Raw genomic sequence first — 19,198 nt, forward strand, 5'->3', positions numbered from 1 at the left:
GAGCACCACTTTTTATTTCCCCCGGTGGAAGAAGGGCTTGTCCAGTTTCTCCGCCTGGGATTTGGGATTTGACAGCGAGACTGAGCATCTCTTTTTTTTTTTTTACATTTTGAAGACATTCCGGTTTTTTGTTTTTTTTTGACTTGGACTTTGTGAGAGTAGCCGGTTCGAGTCCGTTCTGTTGTTTGTCTGAGTAGCTACATGATGGCTACTTTACCAGGAACAATGCCTCGGATGATGCGCCCTGCGCCAGGCCAGAACTACCCGCGAACCGGATTCCCCCTGGAAGGTAAGAGACAATGACAGCATGTGTCTGATGTTTGAACCTGTGCGGTGACAAAAGTCGTCAGTGCTGAAGTCTGTCAGTCGCGCAGGGCACAGTTTTTTTTTACCGACAAACATGCTGGGAAATAAAAAAGGGTGGGGGAACAAATAGGACCGATGATTAAAGTTAACAACCTGAATCAAAAGTGAATTATAGTGGCAGCAGAGTGCTTTGAAAATCCACCCGCAACCTTTTAAAATAGCTTATATGCACGTGTTTTGATTCAGCCTGATATTGTTTTTGTCTGTGAATTTACAGTTCAGTCTGTGTTTATTTGTAACAGAGACAGATCTTCTCTCAGTAATTCCTGCTTATTACACAGAATCTACCTGATTTTTTGTGTTAATTGCGATTTTTATTTTCTAATTTATGTATTTGTTGTATGTGCTGGATGCTTTGACTGTCAAATTACAGAGAAATTGTATTAATAATAACACTAAGCTTAGACAATGTTGTATTTTTAATTATTCTTAGTGCTAGAATTAAAGCCAATCTGACAAGAAATCTACCTTCATAACACTTAAGTTGACAGAATAAACGGATGCTTCTTTTTCTGGTACATTTGAAAGAATATTTCTTATTTCGATTGTCACACACACACACACACACACACACACACACACACACAAAAAGCAATCTAATTGGTAATTTTCTTAAAACTTCAATGCCCACACTCGAGTCGTCTGAACATATGGGCGGAAAAAAGATCATTTTGTATTTGCATGCATTTATGGAAACAGTTTTCCCATTACACCCTGTTCGTGCTCAAGTGCTCCGGACTGAAATGTACAAAAACCACGTAGCTCGCAAGTTACTCGAGCTCCGGGATTTGCTCAAGTGTCCTGCTGCTGGAAATGGCAATAATACACACAGCAGAGAGATGACTCAAAGGATCACATCAATATTTGTACAGCATGACTAGGAATAATCAAGGTGGGAAGTGTCAGCCTCTTTAGTGTCTCTTGAATGTGAAATTGGATCGTGAAGTGGCCCCGGATACATCCTGTCAGCCAGACTGACGCTGGATGAATTTGGCACGACGCTCTCTTGAAAATGTATAATATGATAATGTGCGTAAGCTGCGTCCCATTAAAAGTCAGCAACATAGCAAACATGCCACTATTTGACTATAACAGAGGCTACATTAGCTTCATCTATAGCCAAGCTTGAGGGTGAGCATTTTAAAGCTTTACAGAACCGGATGTGTTGTTGTTGTTTATTTTGTTGTTGTTTTTTGAGACTTTTATTGTTTATTGTGGCGCAGTATCCACCCCTCTGGGCCAGGGTAGGGTGAACCAGCTCGGCGGTGTGTTCATCAACGGGAGGCCACTGCCAAATCACATCCGACACAAGATAGTGGAGATGGCCCACCACGGCATCCGACCCTGTGTAATCTCGCGACAACTGCGAGTTTCCCACGGTTGTGTCTCCAAGATCCTCTGCAGATACCAGGAGACCGGATCGATCCGTCCGGGGGCCATCGGAGGCAGCAAGCCCAGGGTGAGTGGGATCCATGAACGGGTCACTGCAGCGCGAGGCTGGGCGTCACGAGGTGCACGACACCTGAGTGGGCTCAAAACTGCATGTTGTGTCATTATAACAGCCTGGAGGAGTGCCTCTGTTTTTTGGATGTCTTTGGATGTTTAAAAGAAATAATAATAATAATAGTAGTAATAATAATAATAATAATAATGATAATAATAATAATAATGTGCCGTATCTAACCAGTGATTGATGTCTCCTAAAATGTAATTACATTCACATTACAGCCCACCTGTAGGATCATTTCTGGTCATAACAAACTTTGCAGCTGATATTTTGTTCTTCCTAAATATTTGAATAAATGTCCAATATTTTACATTATCGATCAAAAAAAACGTGAAAACATTTATAAAAAGAAAATTAAAAACACTGAGAAGTCAATTCCTATAATATTATTTTTTGTTCTCTGTGGTGCTCAGTAGTGATTGATGATACAGAATATTTGAATATTTGATCATAAATAACGTTCATATTTTACATTTTTCCATTACAGTATTTTTGTTATTATATATAATATAGCCTAATATATGGGGACACATCGATTTTAAATATTTAGTTTATAGTGTCGTTCACTGGCACTGGTCTATAATATTCCTATTAAGAATACATAAAACGTGTAGTTTTGTCTTTTATTTTGAATATTTGTTTTGTATGTTTTATAGTTTCACCGTTTTTCTCCATCTTTAAAAATCCCCCTTAATTAAAACTGTCTGAAATTCCCTCTTTTTTTTTCTCCTCCCTCTCTTTTGTCTTTTTTCCTGCCTTTACACCATTTTCCAAACCTAAAGCAGGTGGCAACTCCTGACGTGGAGAAGCGGATCGAGGAGTACAAGAGAGAAAACCCGGGTATGTTCAGCTGGGAGATCCGGGATAAGCTGCTGAAGGACGGGGTGTGCGACAGAAGCACAGTTCCTTCAGGTGAGGCTTCATCTGGTAAGCTGCACTTTTTTTTTTTCTTATTACGAGCGAACACTGCAGCAACACTTCTGAACATCACTTTGAATCCAACATGTTTTGAGCCCCAGTTACTGATAATAAACTGAGTGTGGCAGGAAGCTCACCTACAGCTGTTGACCCAGAAAAAAAAATCACCCTGCTGGGGAAATATACCTTTGGTGCTCAATAGTTAATTTTTATTATTGCATTTATAGTGTAATTTTACTCCTTTTTAACATAGAATTTTTATTTTAAACATTTTCTCAACGCAGCTGCTTCATGTAAAACTTTTCCTGTGCTATTTTTTTTTTTGTATGGTATCCTTCTAAAAAGAAAATGTATGATAGGATTACTATGGTTCTTTTATGGGTTTTAGGGCTAATCACCCATTTACCTTTTTGTTGCCATTAGTGAGCTCCATCAGCCGCGTTTTGAGGGCCCGATTTGGCAAAAAAGATGACGAGGATGACTGTGATAAGAAGGATGAAGATGGAGAAAAGAAAACAAAGCATAGCATCGATGGCATCCTCGGTGATAAATGTAAGTTAACAGCAGAAAGTATATGGCCCTTTTGTATATGTCTGAAATAACTAATTATCATCATTCTTATCATTATTATTATTATTATTATTATTATTATTATTATGTAGAGTAAATCACAGCCTTGTAAGCAGGAAGCAATTGTTTTAAATAGACTTCCTACTTCACGTCCTCTTGGGAAATTGTCCCACATCCGAGCTGCAGCTAAACGCAGAGAATTTATTCCTGCTTTTAACTCCGAGCCAGCAGTTGTTCATTCACTCAATTATTTATGAGAGCCTTGGCAGAAGGTATTTAACTGCAGAAAATTAATTTGTGTAGCGAATTCCTCCTCATTCATTCACTTCATTTAACGACCTCTAAACGACAGCTGACAGTTGACCCGTTTCACAATCGATGTCAGTTCGCTGACATTTCACCACTTGTCAGTTAAAGTGGAAATCAATGTTCATATTATTATTTGCTCTATTAGTGATGCTGCGAGGAGGGAGAGAATAAAGCTTTGATGCAGGTATTCGCTGTCAGCGTTTGTCAATAGTATTTACAAGCTCATAATAGCCTTAAAATGTATTGGTGTCTCCTGTGGTATATAACATTTTTTGTAGCATTTCTGTCACATTTAAGCATTTTAATAACATATTACACGTGAGATGTATAAATAGGACATTACAAGCAGTTAGACTTTAAATGAGAACATTATTTTCAAGTTGTGTAATAAGAGGAGAAGTGGAGTTGTTTGACATTTTGCAAGACAAACTTCTAATTTTATTGTGCCATTATGTTTAGTGCTTCACAGAAATGCACAGCTTCCAAACGATATAAAGGTTGGCCCCCTTTTTTTGATGATCAAACATGAGTGAATGGGCTTTAGATAAGAGTTCACAAAAGCCTCCATTTTATTATTTTTTTTCCTCAAAAAGACACTGCCAAAATTTTTTTTTTTTTTGGTCAAACTTGAAGATGAACTTCACGAGCAGAAACCTCCCCTCCATTGACGCGTTTTCTAAAGTGAAGAGTCCGAGGTACAAAAGCAAATCCTGGAGAGCAGGGCAGCGAAAAGGAGAGTATGGGCCCGTCCTTTCTCATTCAAAAATCGGGTAAAAGAGAGAGAAAAGTTTGGACAAAGGGCACGGAGAGACATAAAAGGAGATGAATTATTCAGTACGCCCCGCTGGTAGATAGTTTTGTAATTTTATATAATGGCCCGTTGGAGAAGAATCAGTTGATAGCGTGAAAACGGTCTCTTTTTTCTGTCACACCGCGCATTAATGTTATGAGAAAAATGTCACAATTTTGTTGCAAATATCTCCAGATGGTCTGTTAACCCTGCTGGCTATAAATGACCAACATCTTTTTTTTGGAGCGCGAGTCTGCTCGTTACGCACTGCAGCCGAGTAAAACTGAGGACACGTTTTCTGAGTAATGTGATCGTTTGACTTGTAAAGTGTTAACTACATTATCATCGCGTTATTATTGACTTTCTACTGTTGGTTCAAAATATTCACATTAATGTTCCTGCTTCTATTTTTTTTCCTTAACGCGGCTTGTGTTTTAAATTGGGACTCAATTACGTTGCTATAAAAAGAGACGCACCCTCTGCGTAATGCAGTTTAGACTACCGGCATCCGGATGGCATCTAATAATGTTAATACTTATTAGAGTAAGCACTGGAAACGATGGTTGCTGAATAGGTGGCTGTGTTCATGCCGGGTGTAATAGCTCGCAGGCATGGTAAGAAATGTATTTATCCCCAATCAGCCCCTCACTCTCCGAGTTTGAAGCACAGCCCTTATGTGGAGAGGGGTTTTAAAGCAGATTAAATAGAGCCTTTTATTTCTTTTCACTTTCATCTCAGAGCGGAGCTCACAGTGGCTCGCCCAGGGCACAAAATTCATGAGATTTTTTTTTTTTCGTTTACTTATCCAGATTTTAAGACTTTATTTATTTATCTATTTGTTTATTAGGCCTGTGTATTTGATTTTCTCAGAGGTTACATCACGGATTTATCCCAGCTCTAATCTAGCTTTATTAAACGTGTATTTAAACTGCTAACCATATTACAATATTGTACATTTTATTTTGTTGGATGCAGTTAATTCTCAGAGGGATGTAGTGGAAGCTAAACTCGGTGTGTGCACCGAAAATAGTTCCACCTTCTCACGCTGCTGTGTTGGCCCCTTTTTTATTCTGATAATCATTAATCGTCTGGTCCACCCTCCGTCCTGTTTGTACATCCCATAAAATGCTGTGCCAAAGTTGAATTACGCGCAAGAAATTGGTTGAAAGGCTGAGCTGCAGCTGTGCAAACTTGGGCATCCTTTTTGTTTTGCGCTCGGAAAGAGAAGGTGAATCAGCTGTCCGGCGTCCATCTGCCACACTAACGCAACCAGCCTGACCGTCAGATGAGGTGGCGACAGGCGATGGACACTTCAGCAAATCGCAGGATTACCTGAGGTCCTCAAACTAATTAAACAGATGCCAGGTGGGATTATTTCTGCGCATCAGGGAGGGGAAGTGACAGAGCAGCGCAGAGGTGTGAGGAAGTCAGACAGACCAGAGATCCAGGTTAGGATTGGCTAAGAGGAGGCTGCCATTATATTCAGTAAAATGTACGGACTATGAGGCGCACAGTGTGACCTACACTGACAATAACTGTCTCTAGATTTCCCTTTTTCCATTTCTGTCCCAGTGTGTGCTGTAAGTTACCTGTGCGGGTTTCATCATTTACGTCATACGTCAAACAATAACGCAAAATAAATCGTGTTTTCAGGTTCATCCTCCTCTCTCAGGTACAACGGTGTTTTCCTACAGAAACAAACAGACACAAAAAGAATAATTTCTGCTGTTATTAACGATAAACTCGGCCTATAGTGGTGCACAGTGTGAAAAGCTGCCCCCTCCACGCTTTTCCACGCACACACAATGGGCTCACGCACTCCCTAACACACACACAGACACACACTTTTGCGCACGCACGCCCAGTCTCTAAGTGTATGGTAATATAATGTAGCTATATTTCGGGTCTAAAGCCGTGCTGAATGAGAAGGACAGGGGAATGAAGCGAGAGACCACTTCAAACAAATCCATCTGGAACAGTGTGTGAGAGAGATTCAGTGAAAGTATGGGGAAGTTATTTAGCTATTAATAACGTTTTTTCCTCAGGCATTGAGAGTGACTCCATCTGCACTTTCTCGCAGCTATTTGGCTGGGTGGAAATTGAGGGAGACCCAAATGTTGGGCAGAGATAACATACCCATCATAGCCCAGACCCTGCGCTGTGCTTCACTGCATTAAACTCGGATTAACCTCCCCTGTCCCCGCAGCCACTCAAGCCACATTTCACTGGAATTTACATCGGTAGGCCTTCGTTTCTCATAGAGGGGGCAGGAGCCGAAAGACACGACATGATCGATAATAATAATATAATAATCAAAATTAATATTATTATTAGCATTATTATTAATATCTTGAGGATGCGTTCATTTGAAGTAAATTAATACATTTTTTTAAAGGTGGCAAAATATCGGGCATATTGAATATTATATAGTATATTTTTTCTTTTTCTTCTTCTTTTTTTTCTAGCCTATAAACACTAAACAATGTCAACTTCATTGGCTAATTTTAGGACGCTTGACTCAAATCTTTTAGTTTTCAAGACATCAGGTTGCCCTACCATCTCCGAATTTAAAGGAGATTTTTTTTTTCTTTTTGTTATGTTTTCAGTGTTCAGATGATGTTTCGTTGGCACAGGTGATATCTAGCTACCTGTCGTCTGCCTCGTATGATTGATGTAATAAACAGTGGCAGGATGACATGTCTCCGGGACTTGAGAGTGTCATATAGCCTTTAACAGCTGCTCAGCAATGCTAGTTAGCTTAGTTGGTCAGCAGGCCTAAAGTAGGGTAAGGAGTTTTAATTCTAGCTTCAGTAATGAGCTAAAATCGTAGTTTTTGTTAACACACTTCATTTTGTTAAGGCTTCTAATATACGTGTGTATGCATTTTTTTTTTTATTCAGAATATATTTTTTATTCAAAAATGATGGCATCATTTGTTGTTAATGAAATATCGCGATATTTTATGGCGAAGAGCTACTACCAGTGTAACAAATTAGCCCATTGGTTCCAGCAAGGTAACATGAGCAAACCGTGCAACATAATAACACGAAGCCCATTGCTTGTGAGTAATGAGTAATGCATCAGTTTTAAGCTTGTAGGCCTACCATGCTGGAGAGACGCTTCAGTGGCAGCAGCTTTAAGTGTCGGCAGCATTAGGCGAAATAAAAAAAATGGAGTAGGCTTAAATTCATTCTGTGCTGGCATTTGACTTTGATCACATCAGAAATATTCATGGAAGCACAAACACTGGCTCTGCCGCCATTATCCAGGCTGACAGTGATACCTCTCAAGGCTGTCTATTAATTAAAGTGGCGCTTACCATGTGGGACGACTCCCTATCTGGGCACAAAAATGGTTTTTCCATCTCTTGTGGGGCTCTTGAAAAGGGGCAATCTTTCCTCTCCAGCTTTCTTGTGGGAAATTTAAAAGTGTACAGAGGAAGACATGGGGATTTCTAGCTCATTTATAAAGACGAGTTTATAATCCTTTCCTGCTTAATAACTTAAAAGGATTCAATTTCTCCCCTCATTTATGGGGTTATGATCACACATTGTTAGGCGCAGATAGTAGCATTTCAAGGTTAACATTTCCTGCTCTGAAATATCAGAATATAAACTGTAAGCCCATAGGTGCCCTTTGTTTAGCCTGCATTTCCCCCCACAAATGCTGATAGGCCCATTTTAGATGTTGTTACTATTAATGTGATAACAACGACGAAGCCGAGTAAGACCAAGTTGATAAGATGCCTCTATGACACCGAGCATTTTTTTTTAAATATGATATGATATTTAATTATAGCATATAATTTCACCATCGAGAATTAAATTCAGTAGGCTTACGCAGACTCTGAGGACTGGATGTCTGGTTGGGGGTCTCAAACCATACGAGACAAATTAAAGAGGAAGCGTTGCCCTCCAGGTATCCTGTCACAACAGTAGGGTGCTTCAGCGCGTCTCTCATTTCTGTCTGTGTTTTATTCCGCCAATTTTCACTCTGGGGCTCCGGGATCCTGCGCTGTGCCTGCAGGGCTGTGGTCCAAAATAAATAGAAAATCTTGATTTCTCATCTTTTTTTTCTTTCTTTGCTTAAGTTTGACTTTCCTCCTCTCTCTCTCTCTCTCTCTCTCTCTCTCTCTCTCTGTCTCTCTCTCTCTCTCACACACACACACACACACACACACACACACACACGCACGTGCATGTCAACAGGTGAGGGTATTAGTGACACAACTTTTAGGTCGCTGAATTAAGAGTAACTTTTCTTTTGTTGTTCTTTTATGATTTGTTCTTGGTGTAATTCATCAAAAGTTATCTTAGATAGCTAAAATGTCAGTTTATTCTGATTTCATAATGTTTCTAGAGGTGAATTAATTCCGTGGAATATATAGTGTTTTTGTTGAAATAGGGTTAATATTTTGGCAAATATTTGTAGTGTTGACCGTTAATATTCTAGGAAATATTACCCTATTATTTTATATAGCAATCAACAACTCCAACCTCAGCTTCAGATATTGTACACTGTACACTACAGACTATCCAGTCTATTATAATGTAAATATGTATTATTATTAATAATAACAATAACAATAATAATCAAGATTATATTTTGTGTATGTTGTGCCATTTATGCTATTATTATTATTATTATTATTATTATTATTATTATTATTATGTTACCAGCCCACTGACATTAACCTCAAACATTTACATTTCCACTTCAGGCGTTTAATGTGTTCCCCCCCAAATTGCCGCCGCTTTGTTAGCAGTGATGTTTAATTGGCTGGAAGAAGATGAATGAGGCTGACAGGAATCAGCTGTCCAGAGATTCCCCTGTGAGTCTGACTCGGAAATCATAACCTGACCAGCTTTTCCTCCTCTGTAACCAGCTCGTTGAACTTGTCACATCTAATTAGGGTGTTAAAACGCACCGAGTGCATCGGTGGGAAACAGTAGGTGGTTGGTCCGGGGCAGCCAATAAGGCCTTTTTGGGTCAGATGGTGGAGGAGGGGGGTGAGGGATGCATGGTGAAGTTGTTGAATTGGACCGCTGCGGGCTTTTATTTTCTAAGCAGGCTTTTTTTCCGCTATTACTTCAATTATGGCCATCCAGCGAGCTAAACAGGCCAGCCTGCACGGACTGTATAGCCTTGTTTTAATTAGGTATGAAATTAATTACAGCAGACATCTATTAAAGACTTTTAAGTTTGGCTCATTTTTTTTTTCCACAGAGTTTAAAGGTGTAACAGTGGATTAATGGCTTACAGCCAAAATTACATTTTATTGCATCCCGTCATTTCTGTGCTGCCAGTCTAACAGGTGTCAGGCAATCTTTGAATTTGTAGAACAGAAAAGAAAACTACTATCTTCATATTCATTTTCTCTGTTTTCTCACCTTCAACAGTATTTTAATCTAAAATTTTAAATCCACATATTTTCATGTATAATTTCTGCTAACTATTAGTGTTATTTTTGTTGCAATAAGGGCTCCAATGCCTTACAAATGCTCTCTGTTTTTATATACTTTTATAAATATTTTAATTTTGTAAACAACGTTTGAACTTATTGTGCTGCTTGCGTTAGCCTATACCTTCTGTGCAAATACAATCGTCTTCCATTCCCATTTTAAGAGGCCGCGTTCTCTCTTTTTTTATTGAATTTTTTTTCTTGTATTGCTACAAAAAAAAGGCTCTGTGATGTCTGACAGCCTACTCTCACCATTGTTAGATGAACAGCCACTAGAAAAGGACGAGAGAAAGAAGAGGGAGGAGAAAAGGCCCTTCTGTTATTTTCTGTCTTGAGACTTGCTGCATGGGCTATTCAGGCAAGTTGATGAACTCCTCCAAAAAGTTTATTAAGGGGCCGAAAACAATAAGAACTAAAGCCTTTGGGTGCCTGGGCAGACAGTTTATAAACTAGCTGCTATTGTGCCTCAAAGGCAGATGCATGAATACTTTTGAATAGGGGCCTTCAAACTGACACGATCAGGCTGGACAGCAGCAGTTTTAAAGGGAGAGAGGGTGCTTCTGCTGCAGCTCAGACCTCTGCCTTTTTTTTTTTTGCATTAATGTACATCTGCAAAGGAAGGGGGAGGAGGAGGAGGAGCTGGGCACTGTCTGTCATGGCCACGCTGGTTTTCCCTTGGGCTTTGCACTATATGTGCGCTTAAAAAATAACTTAAAAGAAGATATATATGTCTGGGTAAACTAGCACTTTCTTTGACTTTTCTCTGAAGAAATCATGTTATATCTTCATGTTTATTTATTCTTGAAGAACATCATATTTGTTGATATTCAAGCCCCAAAAGTCTGTCCTGTGAATCGTCATAAAAGCAGATGGTTTAATATACCTTGCATCCTGCTACTAATGCTATATTTTGGGTGTGGAAATTGCACAAGCTGTTATGTGAAGACCAAGAGCAGAGTGTGACAATTGGTCTTTCCTGTTAATGCAGAATTTTCAAACAAAAAGCTCTCAAATATTCTCCTGATCGTTCATGCACCCAAGAGGAGACAGAAAGCAAGGCGGAAAAACCGCTGTGTGCTTTGGCGACGTGGATTCACTGTTGATATATTTTTTTGAATGGGGCACACTGGTTTACGCGCACTCAAGACGATACATTATTCCCCTCCTTTTCAGTAAACAATAGACTGTCACTCTTTATCCCTCTTCCCTCCTCTGTCCCTCCCTCTCCAGCTTTCTCTTTTAGTCCTCTCAGTCTCTGGCTCTGTGCCTCACAACATCAGAGGGAGTCCAGTGATTTGTGACCCCAGCAACCCACACTTAATCTCGCTAAAGAGGGGGAGCATCCAGTTTGCGGCTTGGCGGGCCCCAAATAGGCCAAGCCTGCTCTGGCAGGTGTCAACATTAGCAAACAATTGGTCCCCAGTCCCATGCCCCGTACCCCAGTGCGACACTGAACCTAAACTATTTGAGGCGTGCTGAAAGGAGCCACATAATAGGGAATGTGGAGGAGGAGGAGAGGAGGGGGAGGACAAGGGAGAGATTACACTCTGAGACAGCTATTAGCAGGGATGAGGCTTTTCTAAACAAACAAAAAAAAAAAAGAAGAAGACGATCAATACTGTGTTAGTTTACCAAGTGGAGTCATCATTTTGGCTTTGGAGTATTTATTTTCTGCTCCATTGTTTTTCTCGACTTCTCAAACGTCTGTGGGCCGTATTGGCAATCCAATTTAGTTTGGAGGGGGGTCTCTGGGAGGCCTATTTCTTCTCCCGGGCAGTTGTGTGTTAGTTTGCTTGCGGTGGGCAGTTTCATTCATAGATGTGGCGTTGTAATGAATCCTGATTGGTGAGTATTACCTTCGATGGTGGACTGGGCTGTCCGAAGGGAAAACAACACTCAGGGATGACAGAGCTCTCCTCGGCCCTGTGGGATTGCAGTGCCTCTACTTCATTAGACAGGAGTGTCTCAGCAAAGAGAGCAGAGGAAATGGGAAGAGAATGAGTTGACATGTGGACTGTTGCTGCTCTCGAGTGGATATGTGTCTTGACAAGAGGGCCAATGTTTTTTTCAAAGGCCATTTATTTATCTCTCACTGCTGATTCCTGGCCATGCCACGAGGAGAGACAAGTGTTCTCAGCGGGGGGAGATTAGTTTCAAAGGTTTTAATGGAAAAACCTGTAGTTATCAGACAGAAATCTCATTTAATTGCTTTGAGATGTCCTCTTGGCTTCTTTCCTCCTGGACTCCAGAAAGAAAAAAACCCACAAAAAAACCCCAAAACCAGTTCAATTCAGGTAACATCCGCTAAAACAAACCTCCTGGTGCAGTTGTTCACATCATTAGAGAAGCTGCCATCATTTTTGCTGCAATAAACAAGTGTAATTAACTGACCTCATGACCTCTACAGACAATGTCGGCTGTTGTCAGAAAGCACCAATAACAGTGTCAACGAGCAATAAAATGATCCTGAGCATTCATGACATTAAGGACATCGCACAACACAGAGAACAAGCCTCAAACATGGACAGATCAGACTCTATGTTGAAGACTGTAGGGAAAACCTTCTGTTGTGTCAGTGTTTTTGTTTCTGTCTCGACTAGGTGAATTGCCAAAGGGGACAGACAGTTTACAGAGTAATTTCAGCTTGAAGCAGTATTTAATTAACCATGTAATTCCATAAATCATAGTCATTTTGCTTAATAAGTTATCTACCAAACAACATAAATGTTGTTGCTGGCTGACAGATAATGACAAAAGCCAGTTCATTTGTGAAAGGTCCACCAGTAATTCTTTGGTATATTTATTCAGGCCTTATCAGTCATGATACGAGTATTGGCGTGCAGTTGCCTCTTCGATTTCAGCCAAATCTTCCAGCAGAGAAATCAGTACCCTCTTGTATTTGTGGCTCACTTGGACTGAACACTGTCTTTTTTGTTTTCTGTGTTAAATTTGATAATATGCTTTTTAAATACTGTGAAAGCGAGCTTTTGTGGATATTCCACAAATGTCCTACAATGTTTAGGCTCACATTTAATATAGTTTTGCATTGATCATCAATGAATCAGTAAAAATGGTCGAATTTAGTCTAGCACCCCTAAATGTTGTAAGAAGACTGCACATGTGGCTAAATGTCTTTTAAATTTTATGTAAAAGCCCACACTTAAGATTTGAGAAATATAGTGTAAAGTATGTAGTTCAATTGAATTTTCTGCCTGTCTGAGGTAATCTGACATCAGTTTTAAGATGGATAGGGTAATAATAACCGGGACCTCTGTCTCGGTGATTAAACCATTGTTATTCTGCCAAACAATAAAGCTGAAGGATCACCAAAATGAGTATAAAGTACATCAGGACATTATTATGTCCATGTTAAATTGTGCAGGTCAGAGCCACATAATTTATTGAAAGAAATGTAGTTTCCTCCAATTCGCCTTGCCACCTAAGGTTGTCAAACTCTGACAGCTGGCACAGATCGGGACAGTGTGTTGCATTATGACCGTCCACTGGTTACCATGGAGCTGCATTAGAAAAGACAAAAAGCATTTCTGGCTAATTTTATTACAATACAGGAATAGCCCACATAATGTGCAACAGTAATTACGTTTAGCACAGTGCGCCCGTGCTCTCCCTCAGTGATGAATGAGAAACATTGACCATGGTCTGCTAGTTTAAAAATCGCCATTAGCCTATGCTACTTAGGGCCAGAACATTTCACATTTTATGCTCTTGATCTGCTTCACCACTGAAATATTCATTTGTTTTAATTGTGCGTGTTTCTTTTTTTTTCATAACCACAAAGACAATAAACATGTTCCCTAAGTGTTGCAAATCAGAAATGTGTTTTTTCCCCACCAAGTTAAAATGTGTAAGCGGTTGTCCAAACAGTGGGGTGGAGCTCCTGTCCTTGCCGACAAAATAACAACTTCTAATGTTGTCCCCTATTTTCAACTAATGGGCTTATTTCTGCATCGTCAGTCATTCTCTCCTTGGGGAATATGTAGTCTCAGTATAAAAAGCTTTGCTACTGTGCCACATTACAACCCCTCAGTATGGAGGGATCTGAGAAATTAATGCCAAGCACTGTAATGCTTCAGTGTGCCCAGAGAAAAAGCCCTTTACAGGAAATAGTCATTAAATTGTTGAATATAAAGGAACTCTACAACAGTTTGTTTACTTGCACTATAATACAATGTATAGTAGTATTTTTGTTATGTATTTAATGATTTTTTTTTCTGAGGTTTCAAAACCAAATATATTGTTTTTATTTTACAATTACAGAGACAACTCAGTGTCAGGATGTGCAACAATAAAGTAATATTCAAACATATAGATCAGCAGCCAAAAGGCCATAGCTCTAAAAACAGTAGTGTTTCCTGTAAGGATAACGCCCATTAATTAAATATTTGCTTAGTTTGTTTGGGCTTTTATTGACCTGAATCTCTGAGTTTTTATTAAAGTTTACATCATTCTTCACAACTCTCCTCTCCTTCCTAGTGTCCTCTATGTCGTACAAACTTTTCCACAATATTTGCTGCCCAGCCTTGTCCAGAAAATTAGGAAACTTCCCTTGGGCGCATAAAAATGTCCGCTGTGCATTCCTATACTGTGCCCAGTAATCTCTCTTTGGCTTTGTTGAGAAAATGATTTGTTCCTCCAGGAGACCTCGGCTCATAGCCCTGAGACGTTACTGTTTGATTTCCTGCGTAGGTTTTTAGAGCTTTTTGCTGGGGGACCGAGGCTCTGGCTCCAGTGCCATTTGGCAGAGACCCCCATGGGCTCCTTTTTACTTTCTTGTGCTCTCTGTTAATTTCATTACTTTCGCTGTGACCTCAATTAGCAAAGACTCGAGCTCAGGCGGTGACATTCTGCTCGACAGAAGAGGAAACTCGGTGCAAAGCTCAGTCTAAGTAGGGAAGGTGGCAACAGTCGTCACGACTAGGTTCACTTTTTGTATCCTCTGAAGTCTTTATGGGTCCATGTGGTTCCATTAGATCCTTTCTAATCTGTCGTTTTTTCTAAAAACTGCCACAGTAGGAAATTATATGGTAACTTATATATATGCTCAGAAAATGTAGGATTTTTCATTATGTGAATGATGAGATGGTGATGTTAGAAGTACATTTTCCCTAACATGTACACCAAAAGAAGTCTTTCAAAACAAAAATATTATATATATTATATATATTAAAAATTTAAAGTAAACCTAAACAGTACTCTGGAAAACAACAGTTTAGTAAAATATAAAAACAATCATATTGTCGCTAATATCCTACTTTTAGTCAGTAGTATATTAAAGAAAAAGAATCCCACCCTTCAAGCCCTTCACGCTTTCACACTCAGCGGCGCAGAGGCATGGGGAGTCAATATGTCAGCATTTATGGATGCCCTGCGGAGCTGCACAGGGCTGTCAGGCCCCTATTCATGCTCTAATGGCCCCCTGAGGAGCTCGTCTCTCTGGGCTGAAAAGGCCGGGAGGCCCAGTGGACGCCCTGTTGTTGAAGGTGAGCGTGCGCTCTCATGGACGCGCCGCGCCTTCATCCATATGACAAGAGCCATAAAAGAGCATCGCTCTCGCTGCTTCTCCCTCTCTGTCTCCTCTGCTTTCTCTTGCACCCCCCTTCCCCCCCTCCCACTTTCTCCCCACCTCAAACAGAGAAAAGGGGGCTAATTGTTTGTTGTGAGAGCCAAAGATTATAGAGCCTCCCATCTTTCTTCCTCCCTTGCCTTTTTCTCCTCTTTTTCAAGCCCCCTACTCCTTTTCTAAAGAATGTGATTCTGTCCAAGAGACAAGGGAAGAAAAGTATTGGAATTTTCCCGAGGAATGTCGACGTAAAAAAGAGCCTAAAACTCTGACACTGGCAGTCAGGGGTTGCAAAAGCAAGACTGCCTTTTCTATTTTCATCGTTTGTTTGTGTGTTTGAAGTTTTTCACAGCTACTTCTTCTGTAAAAAAGTAAAACCAAAGCGTGGGTTATTGCTGCACAAGTTGTCTGCCAATGGTAGAGCTCTTGTTCACTTCTACGACCTTTCTCACTCGGCCGATCTCACCTCTTGAAATAGATTTTGGGGAGAAGTGCCCATGGCCCTCAGCCACCTGCTATAAACTGGTAATTGACATGATAGGCATGAGACAAAGCTGAATCCAATGACATCTGTCCATAAAGGTGAGCTGGGAATGATTTTATTTAAGATAGACGGTGGAGTTTTAATATCCTCATGTATTGTTACACATCTCATCCAGATTCAATTTCAGTGAAATGTCAAATTACGGCCCAGAGAAGGTCAACCTGACAACCAGAGGAAATTGATTGCATTTTGACATGTTACCAAACCAAGTAAACAGTTAACCTGATTTTGCCACATATGCAGTCTTCTTACAAATTGTTTGGTATGTTGATGTGACTATTTTAATCTAATTTATATGACTAAATGCCAAGCGTGCTGAGGCTATGCTCACTTTTTTATAGTTTTGTTTTTGTTTTTTACTCACAGGGAGATAACTACAGGAAAAGATTATTCATAGAGAATTTGTCTTTAAACCATTCTGGTTATCGCTGTCGTCTATCTTGTATTCACATAAGGTTCCTATCTCAGATACATCCTTCGGTAAATGCCTTGAATCACATGCCTCCTTTAACTTGGCAACCCCTTTGGGATGAACAGGCAAGTGCATTAAGCAGCACCATTCTCAGAGAAATGCAAATTGGGAAGTTGTTAGTTATTTGATGTTGCTGCACGATCCCCCCCGCCCCCGAAACATCCCTCCACTCCAGTGTTGGTGGTTGAATCACATGCAGTCCTGGGGACAGGCAGGGCTGTTTATATGCAGGCCTGGAGCCGCAAAGACAGCACAGAGACAGATGCATGTCAGAGATAGCAGATCCCATCTCAGGCAGATGCCTCTTATCACAGGCCTGTTTGCATAATTAGGCCTTTTGATATTCACCCCCTCTGACTGACAAAAAGTATAATTGCAGTATCAACTACGACAAAAGGTAGGCACAAAATAAACAAGTCAACATAAATAGGGAGAAAAGACGTGGTGTTATTTTTGTCCTGTGGGAAAAAAAGAGGGAGGAAAAAACACCATTTTAAACTAAATCTGCTGTCAGTCACAGTCAACTGGTGTGACTCGGTGCTCAGAGGCTGGTCCTGTGAATGCCTGCAAAACACAGAGCGTGAGGCCTGATTGTAATTATGCTGGAACTAATATGCTTTTCAAAATGAGCCATTATGAGCTAATGCTGCACTGCCAAAGCCCTGTCTGTTTTTGTCCCTCTGTCTTGGATAGTTTGCAAAGGTATGGCTGATATTGAGGCCATGGGTTATGATATCAGAGACAGTCTGACTGGCATGAGCGCTACTTAACTTCAAGCTAATGCTGCTCACAGGTGAGCTAGAGATGAGGGATAACAACACCTGCACCACTGCAAAGGCGTGTTTTTTGTTAATGTTTCTAATATCATTATTAGATTTTATTTGCACAAAGAGACAGGGATTTCTCTTTATTTCATCGTTTGCAAAACGTATTGCCAGTATTGCTTCTTTCTTTTTTGTTATTTTGTTTGTTTTCATAGTGGATTTTGTTTGAAGAAGAGAAGGAAGGCTGAAGGAGGGGGGGGGTCAATATGAGGAAGGGAGAAGGGTTTTTTTGAGGAACCAGGGTGATGATGAGGATCCCATCTGTCTGCAGTCTGAGGAGTCTGTCTGCAGGGTCAGCAGAGGAGCATCAGGGGAGAGAGCAGGCTTTAAACCTCATAGTGACCTTAAACTATTAACTAGCAGTCCTTCAAGAGCAAGAACTGTGTTTTATCTAAAAGGTCTGGTCAGAATTAAAGCGTCATCAAAGCAAAGTCATACCAGGGTGAAAGACTTTGCTGGTTCTCCACGTCTTTAGGGATAATTTCTAGTATGTAATCAAGCACATTAATTAAAACAGGGTTAACCATTTGTTAATCATTGTAGATATATTAGAGTTTTCCAGCACAACAATGATTAAAACATAACTTTTTTTGTGTGTGAAGTTCTGAAACAGTGTTTGAATTTGATAAAGATGGAGAGACAGAATGATCGCTCATTAGCTGTTTCCCAAATTCATCCTAATTTTAAACAGGTTTGTGGTTTGTAGCGTGTTCACACTGGAAAACGGACAAAACTAAAATATACATACTAAATAAATAAAACCTACTTACTTTCTTAGTGTGCTATTGATGCACACTATTCTTCCACAAAGCCGTGCACAAGAGAAGCTGCTCTAACTAATTGTTCATGGTGGTGAAACGGCTCCAGAAACACCTCAGAAAACAAAAAATAAGTATTAATTTTTTTTGTAAAACAGTTTGTTGTCTCTTTGTGAAGTTGGCAGGTGGACAGGGACAGGTCATTTCCTGTTAGCATAAAACAAAAAGTAGTTGATATCTTTCTATACTTACGACTTTTTTAAATGTCGTATGCATTTGGGACACAACCTTGTATCTTTGTTGATTAACTCACGTTCACATCAACGGAAACTCGTATTTTTCTGAAACCTCCGATATTTCTGACTAAGTGCCTGAACATCAAACAAATATGGACGCCTCACATCTGCTAAAATATGTAATTAAACTCATATTTAATGAATATAAGGTTATATTGTCGGTGCAAAGTATTTTATACCCTCACCCAACTAACTCTGTAATCATACAACTCTTGAGTTGTCTGATGACGTTAATGCTCACAAGTCTTTCCCATCTCTACGGTCTGTCCTATGCGGCGTGAACAACATCATCACCTTTATGTTTTATCAATTATATGTAGAACAGTTGTATTAGAGGTCAGTCATTGATTCCCTTCCATCTCTTTCATAAGTCATGACATTCATTACAATCTAGGTTAAGGTAGCTTTTATTCAAACAAAACCCAGCATTATTCTTAATCTTAATCAAGCGCTTACCTACACAAAGCAATGTGTGAACCTGATTAATTCCTTTTTATAATGGGTGCAATTTTAAATCAATATCAGGGGGGCCTCAGAGGGCCCCTGGAGGAGAGTACACGGCAGTAATCATGCCCACTGGATGGCACGTAATTAGATTCTAATTGGACAATAAGTAATGAGACAAGGCATGAGTGGTTCATCAATATCCCATGGACCTGTGAATGGAATTACCGCAGTCGTATTATACAAAAGTATAATCAGAATTTACCTTTTTGTGCCGAGCGGACCATTAAGGAATTGACCTCGACAGCCCTGCAGGGATTTTTGTTAGCTGAGTCTATGATTGTTAACATTGGCACAT

At 40.0% G+C, this 19,198-nt stretch overlaps 1 protein-coding gene across 5 annotated transcripts in view; it reads left to right on the plus strand.

Moving 5' to 3' along the window:
• Positions 1 to 201: 201 nt before the first annotated feature.
• The window catches only part of pax7a (paired box 7a), a 42,865-nt gene continuing 23,868 nt past the window's right edge, over positions 202 to 19,198 (plus strand). For 2 of the 5 annotated variants that reach the window (XM_070902892.1, XM_070902893.1), the window contains exons 1-4: positions 205 to 289; positions 1,590 to 1,825; positions 2,656 to 2,785; positions 3,215 to 3,343. In XM_070902892.1, coding sequence (XP_070758993.1) covers positions 205 to 289; positions 1,590 to 1,825; positions 2,656 to 2,785; positions 3,215 to 3,343 — 580 coding nt within the window. Of the gene's footprint in view, positions 290 to 1,589; positions 1,826 to 2,655; positions 2,801 to 3,214; positions 3,344 to 19,198 lie in introns of all 5 variants that reach the window. The other 3 variants (XM_070902890.1, XM_070902891.1, XM_070902894.1) reach the window with 3 other exon arrangements.

Source organism: Enoplosus armatus, chromosome 3, assembly GCF_043641665.1.
Source record: "Enoplosus armatus isolate fEnoArm2 chromosome 3, fEnoArm2.hap1, whole genome shotgun sequence".
Taxonomy (NCBI): Eukaryota; Metazoa; Chordata; class Actinopteri; order Centrarchiformes; family Enoplosidae; genus Enoplosus; species Enoplosus armatus.